Source organism: Beta vulgaris, chromosome 6, assembly GCF_026745355.1.
Source record: "Beta vulgaris subsp. vulgaris cultivar EL10 chromosome 6, EL10.2, whole genome shotgun sequence".
Lineage (NCBI taxonomy): Eukaryota > Viridiplantae > Streptophyta > Magnoliopsida > Caryophyllales > Amaranthaceae > Beta > Beta vulgaris.
Window position 1 is genome coordinate 41,717,135 of NC_079207.1, and position 9,159 is coordinate 41,726,293.

General features: G+C 45.9%; 2 protein-coding genes across 2 annotated transcripts; both read right to left on the reverse strand.

The window, feature by feature from the left end:
* Positions 1-625: 625 nt before the first annotated feature.
* On the reverse strand, positions 626-1,921 carry LOC130591830 (uncharacterized). Its single transcript, XM_057395765.1, has one exon. The coding sequence runs from the start codon at positions 1,919-1,921 to the stop codon at positions 626-628; it is 1,296 nt and encodes a 431-aa protein (XP_057251748.1).
* A 1,760-nt stretch (positions 1,922-3,681) lies between these two features.
* LOC130591831 (uncharacterized) lies at positions 3,682-4,692 on the reverse strand. Its single transcript, XM_057395766.1, has one exon. It carries the CDS (start codon positions 4,690-4,692, stop codon positions 3,682-3,684), a length of 1,011 nt encoding a protein of 336 aa, XP_057251749.1.
* Between the last annotated feature and the right edge of the window lie 4,467 nt (positions 4,693-9,159).

Consider the following 9,159-nt stretch of genomic DNA (forward strand, 5'->3'; position numbering starts at 1 on the left):
GTCTTACAAGATGGTCAGCATGTGGTATGCCCCCACACTCGAGGGAGAAACCAATTTAAACATAGAATCTTCGGAGATTATCTGCGTTCCATGGTCGAGGTAGTGGTCGGCCCTCTTGATCTTCGAGCCGGTAGGTGCCAGGGCGCACTATCGAGGTCACACGGTATGGTCCCTCCCAGTTAGGTTGTAACTTTCCCAGACTAGGTTGTCGCCCCGTGGACTCGAATTTCCGGAGCACCCAGTCGTTGACTTGAAAAGGCCGCTTCTTGACGCGGCGGTTGAATAATCGGGTGAGCTTAAGTTTGTAGGAAATAGCCCGAAGGAGGGCTGTCCCTCGTGTTTCGGGGAGGAGGTCGAGGGAAAGCCTTTTCCGCTCGTTATTGCTTTCTTGGTCGTAGAATGTGATACGGGGGGAAGGGATGCCCAATTCGACAAGTAGAACAGCTTCGCTGCCGTAGACCAGGTTAAAGGGTGAGTGGCCGGTTGCTTCTCGAACGGTGGTTCTGCTGGACCATAGAATTCCTGGGAGGTCAACTATCCATGAACCTTTGGCCCCTTCGAGCATTGTTTTGAGCCCCTTTAGGACCACTTTGTTGGCCGCCTCGGCTTGCCCATTAGTCTGTGGTCAACTAACGGCAGAGAATCTGGTCTCAATCCCGAACCTAGAACAATAGTCGCGTGTAGGACCGCTATTGAATTGGCGGCCATTGTCTGTTATGAGTACTCGAGGGACTCCAAACCTTGTGATTAAGTGCTGCCAGATGAATTGCTGAACATGCTTGTCAGTAATCGAAGCCAGAGGTGCTGCTTCGACCCATTTAGTGAAATAATCCACTGCTACAAGTAGGAACCTTCGCTGGCCGGATGCGGGTGGAAATGGTCCTAGGAGGTCCATGCCCCACATGTCGAAGGGCAATGGGGCCTGGATAGTAGTGAGGGTACTTGCAGCTTGATGAGGCAAGTTAGTGTGCATCTGGCATTCTTTGCATTTTCTGACCATGGTCGAGGCGTCTTCCCTCATGGTAGGCCAGTAATACCATGCTCGCAATGCTTTCGCAGTGATGGTCCGTGCTCCTTGATGACTTCCACACGATCCTCTATGTGTCTCTCGAAGGATGTAGTCTCCTTCTCCGGGGGTGAGACAACGAAGAAGCGGGTGGGTGAACGATTTTTTGTACAACTGGCCCTCGTGATATACAAACCATCTTGCTCGTCGCCGTATACGCTCGGCCTCGAGTTCATTGTCAGGGAGGTTGCCATCTTGAATAAAAGCTATGATGTTGTCCATCCAAGTAGGGCTCCTATCGAGGGTATTCACTGCCTTGTTGATACTGGGTGCCCTCAGAATTTCCCACATTATAGGCCGAGGCGAGAGGTCTTCTCCTGAACTAGCTAGCCTTGACAAGGCGTCTGCTTGCTGGTTCTCCGATCGAGGGATATGAGTTATTGAGAAGTGAGATAAACTGGCGACCTCCTCTTTTACTTTCCGCAAATACATGCGCATGCTATCCTCCTTAGCCTCATATTCCCTAGTTACCTGCCCTACTATCAATTGAGAATCGGAGTGGGTTTTGAGTTCTCGAGCGTCGGCCGCTTTACATAATTGAATGCCCAAGAGTAGTGCTTCGTATTCGGCCTCATTGTTCGAAGCAGTGAAGTCGAACTTGACGGCGTACTCGGTCATGTTGGACTGGGGATCAAGGATCAAGAGTCTAGCCTCGCATCCCACCTTTGATGAAGACCCGTCCACAAAGAGACTCCAAGATCCTTCTTCGACAGTCTCTGGTCGAGGGGCACATTCTGCAATAAAGTCGGCAAGGGCCTGGGCTTTGATGGCGCGCCGGGGCTCGAACTCGATACCATAGTCAGATAATTGGGTGACCCAATCCGTAATTCTGCTGGACTGATTTTTCCCTTCCATTACCTTCCGCATGGGCTGGCTTGTAAGTATTCGGGTAGGGTGTGCCTGGAAGTAGGGCTTGAGTTTTCGGGTGGCTAGAACTAGAGCGAAGATCATTTTCTCAATTGGGGGATACTTCGATTCCGCGCCTCGAAAAGCGTGACTTACGAAGTACACCGGGTGCTGGGTTTTCTCTCGTTCGGCCACGAGGACCGCACTTAGGACCTGTTCTCTTCGGCATAAAATAGCTGAACTGAACTGAACTGAACTGAACTGAATTGAACTGAACTGAATTGAACTGAACTGAACTGAACTGAACTGAATTGAACTGATCTGAACTGAACTGAACTGAATTGAACTGAACTGAACTGAAATGAATAGTGATATGTGAGAGTAAAAGTATTGTCAAGAGCTGAACTGAACTGAACTGAACTGGTCTGAACTGGTCTGAGCTGAACTGAACTGATCTGAACTGAACTGAACTGATCTGAACTGAACTGAATTGAACTGAACTGAACTGAACTGAACTGAAAATAAGCTGGGGAGAACAGGCCCTTACAGCGTGGTCCGACACTGCGAGATAGACGAAAAGTGTTTCTCCTGGTAAAGGTGAAACTAGCTTGGGAAGGCTTGCGAGATGATTCTTGAGTTATTGGAATGCATCTTCTACTGCACTACCCCATTCGAACGTTGCTTGTATTAAAGCTTGAAAAAAGTGGAGGCTTTTGTCGGCTGACCTAGATAGAAAACGCCCCAAGGCCGCCATGCAACCGGTTAGGCGCTGGACTTCCTTGACTGTTCGAGGGCTTTTCATTTCGATGATGGCCCGAATATTATCGGAATTAGCCTCGATCCCTCGTTCGTCGACGAGGAAACCCAGGCATTTCCTCCCTTTCACGCCGAAGACACATTTCTTCGAATTTAATTTCATTTTATGGGCGCGGAGAGTTGAGAGTGTTTCCCTCAGGTCAGATACGTGATCCTCTTATTTCCTACTTTTCACGATCATATCGTCGACATATACTTCGACGTTATGACCGATTTGTTTCTCGAACATCTTGTTTACAAAGCGTTGATAGGTGGCCCCAACATTCTTGAGGCCGAAAGGCATGACTTTATAGCAATAGACCCCGAACTTGTAGTGAAGGCCGGGTGGACTTGATCCTCCTCAGCCATGGGAATCTGATGGTATCCTGCATTGGCATCCATGAAGCTAAATAATGCGTGACCGGCTGTCGAATCGACGAGCCTGTCGATCTTAGGGAGGGGGAAGTCGTCTTTTGGACAGGCCTTGTTCAGGTCTGTGAAATCGACACACATCCTCCAAGCTCCATTCTGCTTCCGGACTAAGACCACGTTGGCCAGCCATTCAGTATATTGGCATTCTCGAATGAATTTTGCGGCCAACAATTTCTGGACCTCCTCGGAGGCTGCTGCACTTCTCTCGGCTCCCTGGTGCCTGAGCTTCTGCTTGACTGGACGATGCCCCTCCTGGATATTGAGTCGATGTACCATGAGGATGGGGTCGATGCCAGGCATCTCATCGACGGAATAAGCAAAGACGTCCTGAAATTCCTTTATGACCTCTAGGATTCGGGCCCTAGTCTCTTCGGGGACCTGTTTCCCTATTCGAACTGTGCGACCCTGCTCCTTGTCTATGTGCACCTCTTCATCTCGATCTGCGGGCGAGGTCGCTCATACCGTTTTGGGTTATCAGCCACATAGAGCCCCATGACAGGGAGGGGTTCTTCTGGCTCGGGGCTTTTCCTCTTTCGAGTGGGTCATCCTGTCTTGCTTTTCAGGCTATTGACGTAGCACTCACGGGCAGACTTCTGACCGCCGAATAACTGAGCGACTTTCCCGTCGTCCCCTTCGAATTGCAAAAGCAATTGATACGTTGATATTGCTGCTTTGACTTTGTTGAGAGTGGGTCGTCCAATGATCACATTATAGGGGAGACTAGTGTCGACCACAAGGTAATCGACGATGACATTTCGTCCTGCCTTCTTTTCCCCCATCCGAGTCGGTAGCTTGACCGAGCCTAGCGGATGAACTGATTGACCTCCAAAACCCACCAGCGGCTGATCGATGGGACTAATATCTTTTTCCTCGTATTTCAGCTTCCTTAAACAATCCATAGTGATAATATCCGCGGAACTTCCGCTATCAATCAAAACACGGCCTACCCGAAGGTTGGCAATCTTCATCTCGACAACCAGCGGGTCGTCATGCGGGGTTTGTATTGGCCGGCGACTGTCTTTGAAGGTCATGGTCGGGCATGTGGCAGTAGAGTTTGCATCACTTCCGTGTTTTAAGGTGTAGAGGTGCTTCTTGCGAGAGCGACTGGTTAAGCCTCCTGAAGCAAATCCACCTGCAATGACATTGATGTATCCTGCCGTCTCGTCGCTTCGAGCTTGTTTTTCCGCCCGGGGTTCGACTTTTCTTTCCTTAGGATCCTTGAGATATCGATTCAGCTTTCCTTCGTCAGCTAATTTGTCCAAGGCTCTTTTGAGCTCTCGACACTCTCTCGTGGTGTGGCCATAATCGTGATGGAATTCACACCAGAGTTTCTTGTCTCGCTTATTGACAGATGTTCGAATTGGGTGAGGCTTCGGCATGGGGTACTTCCCTTTGATGTCTAGGTAGATTTCTCTTTGGTTCAGGTTGTATCGAGGGTCGTTCCAATGATTCTCCAACCGAGGCTTCTTGTCTTTCTCTTTTCGAGGGTATCTCTGGGATTGTCTGCCCGTGGGTGTATTCATGCTTTCTTTTCCCGGAGCTTGGCTCCTCATGAGTTTTACAGATATCGGAGGCTTGTATAAATTTCTGGGCCAGGTTCATGGCTTCTGAGAACGAGGAGGCTTCACTCTCGGCCAGTTTCAGCTTGAACCTACTCGAAGGTATAGCCCTGACATAAGAGCGGTGAAGGCCACGCTATCCTGTAGGTCAGATACCTTGAGGGACTCCGCGTTGAACCTCTTGATGTACTCTGCTAAGTCCTCCTCCCTCCGCTGTCTGATCGACATGAGATGAATGCTGGTTTTCTATGCCTCCTTCCCGCGATGAAGTTCTCTTGAACGCCGTTTCGAGGGCGGTGAAGCTCGATATACTCCCGTAAGGCAGCTCGGTGAACCAAGTTAAAGCCAAGCCTTTCAGGGTGGTGGGAAAGAACTTGCACCATGCGGCCTCACTGCTGGTCTGGATGCTCATTTGTGCTTTGAAGGCGGCTAGATGGTCGATGGGTCAGTTGTCCCGTCATAATGGTCAATCGGGGGAACCTTGACCTTTCGAGGGGTAAACGCTCTCATAATATTCTCGTTGAATGGCGTGGTGAATCCCAGGTTCCCCATCTGAAGGCTTGATCCATGACTGGACTCGGAGCTCGACGACCGTTGCCTATGGCCCCACCGGCGCCGAGGCTCTTTCTCTTGTCGAGGCTCATGTTCCTGAGGTTCCTTTCCGTGTTTCTCTTGCCCTCGAGGCTCTTTCTCTCGAGGTTCCCTCTCTTGAGGTTCCTTCTCCCGAGGTTCCCTCTCTCGAGGTTCCCTCTCTCGAGGTTCCCTCTACTCCCGGTTAGGGTGGGGGTTGGCGTCTTTTGCCTTGACTGACCCCTCTTTTCATTTAAGATACCCTGGCGTCGCGGTTGTCGATCCTCCTGTAACGTTCGTTGATGACATGTCGGGCATCCCCTTTCCCGGGGCGGCCTGAGCTGCCCGTCGAGACACCCGTGATGATCCCGGGGGATCGAGGGCAATAACCTGCGGTTATCTTGATTGTCCGCTTGATGACCTGTGATTGGTCGAGGTCCTGGAGGTGGAGTTCCTGTTCGAAGTTCCTTCTCTCCTACCTGGAAATTGAGCATCAGAGCTCGGAGGCCCCATTCGAAGTTGTCGCTAAGACGATCAGCTAGTTGCTGAAGGTCCTGCTGGGTGACCGGATGAGGACTGGTGTGCTCGGGGAGTTGAGGACCTCCTGGAGTTGGAGCAGTCCTATCTCGAGGCATCCTAAGATTCACAGCACTTGCCGCCTCTCGAGGGTTGATTTCCTCGAGGACATGCTGATTTCGAGCCGAGAGCATTGGAGCGAGACGGGGGTCCCCGGCTGTCTCGTCCGCCACTTCAGGAGATGGCGCTCTCGAGCGGTTAGAGGGAGCGGGAGCCCTCTGCCTCCTTTGGTTTCTCCGAGTGATGGCCATGACTTTTAGTTCGAGTCCCCACAGACGGCGCCAACCTGTTTCGTATTTAAAATTTTTATTAGGTGGGAATGATCGAGATTAGGGTTGATGAAGGCCCGCTTGCTCGGAGACCTGCACAAAGCGAAGGTTAGACTACCCCGGGGGTGGATCCGGGATCGCCCCTCCGACGATCAAGTCAGTATGTATATTAATTAATGGTTGCCAGGTGTGCTGTCTAGGATTGCGTACCTTAATAAATGGGGATCTGCCCTGCATTTATAGGCGTTGAAAAGTGTGAGGAAATTCCCTGCCATGTAGGCACGGAATTCAAGGCTAGTGGGCCCCACTGGGAGGCTTCCATGCTAGAGGGGCGGATTTAGGCGTGATTATTGAGGGCCCATGTTTGGGCCCAAACACTACTAAGTATGGTCACAGGTTCGGATACCAGTTACTTTACCGAGTGATTAAGCTGACTGTTTTCAAAAAATATATTTTTTAAAAATATTTTCTCAAATACTTTCCTAAGAAATGTTTGCCGGCCTTTAGAAGTTCAATATTTTCTTACCTTAAAGCGTGTTATGGCATGCTAAAAGGTTAGACCTAGGTCTATAAATACTATAGTATGATTCTCCTTCACCCTTGATCCTCTCCCAGATTTTGTTGAGTTTTCTCGAGAGCCTTCGCATAGAGAATAACTAAAACAATTTCCTAAAATAGAGTACGTATTTCATAAAGCTTCATATTACTCTTTGTTTACTTTGTAATAAAACGTAAGTTAAGAGAAACTGATTGTATTAAATCTCTAACGGAGGAGTTAGAGATTGGGTAGCGTTTCTGAGTTCATTCGCGAGTTCGAACACCTTGTAGGCACTAGAATTAATAATTCCATATAGTCTTTATAGATTAAATAAATATATAGTTCAAAGGAAATAACTTTTCAAATAATTGCCTAGCAATAAGTAGGAATTAGACCTCTAGTCCACTCTTCAATATCCGTTGTAAGTTAATGCACAATACTTAATTTTTGTAACAATATCACACAAAAAATCTAGTACTCATGAAATTCTCTTCAAGGTAGATTATTAGAGATAGGTTTGAATGAACTTGTACATCAACATGAATTTAACAATCATGAAATTCACCTCTAAATTGTTGAAAATAATTACTATGATTGACATATTCATGAAGAACAAAAAATAAATAGTATTGCAAAGCGTAGACAACAAGAGACTTATTTGTAAATATCTTCCAACTCAACTTGTTGAACTTGATTTAATCTCGTACCAATAAAGTCATGTCATGGTAAGGAAGCCACTACCTAAAAAGCGATTTCGCCAACATACCAATATATGCTTTCGATAAAAAAACTACCCCCTAACACCCTTGAATTCTACACCACGAACTCAAGGGTGGAAATTCTCAAGAACTACTCAAATTTCAGGTAAAAAGGTAGCTTTTGTTCTTTGGGTTAATAAAAAATGAAGTAGAGAGAAAAACAACCAAAACATTATTTATGCGAGGGTTAAGAAAATAAACCCAAAACATATCCGAAAACAAAAAGAAAATAGAGTTTCTCGAAAACCTCGAAAACTGGGAGTCAAGGAAATAAGCACGAGCCGTGGCATGCTCTCAACAATCCACCGAGAAACACGATGAGTACCATGAGTGCCGGTAGGCACTACGAGTTGTGGCGCACACCGAAAATCGCAGTAAAATCTCGGCAAGAATTGGCTCAGATTCGCACCTGGCGCTTGACGAGTGACTCTATGCGACACCGGTGCACTAGGAGCGTGGCTTCGCGTTTAGTGCACGACATGCACCGCCAGTACTGGCGGATCTTGATAGTTTTGCTATTGAGGGCGAATTAACTTCTTTGGACCTTTAGTTAATATCTATGTTACATGGAACCAAATACAAGTCTCGCATCTGGGCACGAATCCGAGTATCCGATACGGTGAATCTAAAAATTACAGATATAAAGACGTCATCCCTTAATAGACATGGGTGGTGGAGTATATAATATTTATTTTTAAATAATGTTCACTTTGCAATAAGACGGATTAAAAAAGCCAAAAGATTAAAACTTTAAATAATGTAAAATAAAACATGTGTTAAAAGATTTAGATATTGATAGAAATAGCAACTAATGATATAAAAAAATAACTTCCTCTAAAAAAAGAAAAGAAACTCAATAAAGAAAAAGAAAAAGCTTAGGAAAATAGCAATGATCTCTATTATATAAGCCAAGGGAGGAGGTGTGGCGTCCACTTTTGAAGTGACTAGAATACCCTCTAATAATTTAAATCAATGTTTTTCTAATGAGAAATAAATGAAACTTGCCATATGAGTAGGTCAAAAATAGAATATGTAATACCATTGATAACTTGACAAACTAGATTGACACAATCAATTTAGGAAATCAATTAGAATCTTCAACCAAAAAAAGGTTTGCAATATATCGTGATAACATAATATTTCATATTTACAAAGTTCAAATAATATAGTTTATTATTAACATTTATAATTGTTAAAGAACTATACTAAAGTCATAAAAAGAAATTATTAAATCATCTACTAAATTTTTCAGTGACAGTATTGAACAATTAAAAATTATTCACCTTTAATTTAAAAAGATAATAACATCTACAAAAGAACCTCAATAATTTACATCACTACCAAAATAATTTTAGATAAATAACATGTCCATTTGTATATACCTACCTAAGATTGTCACGCACGCATCGGGTGCATATGCAACTAGTGTGATTATAATAGAAGGACTGAAGGAAAAGCTACGCATCGGTTTGTCAGCATCACAAGTCCACCAAGATGTGATCCCCATTGGCCCCTATCATATTTTTCTTTTCAGATTACTTGCTATGTGGTATCCTATATTATTTTGGGCATTACTCTAATGGGCTAGATAAGTTAACAAACCTGTAATTTTTCGCCAAAATCATTCAGGGGCCAGACCCTCTCCTGCGCACCGCAACCCTCATTGCCATCCCTTTCTTGTTAATTCCAACCGTTGGGCTTTAATGGAGACACTTATCATGCTCTCCAAATTTCACCTGGGGCATATGTT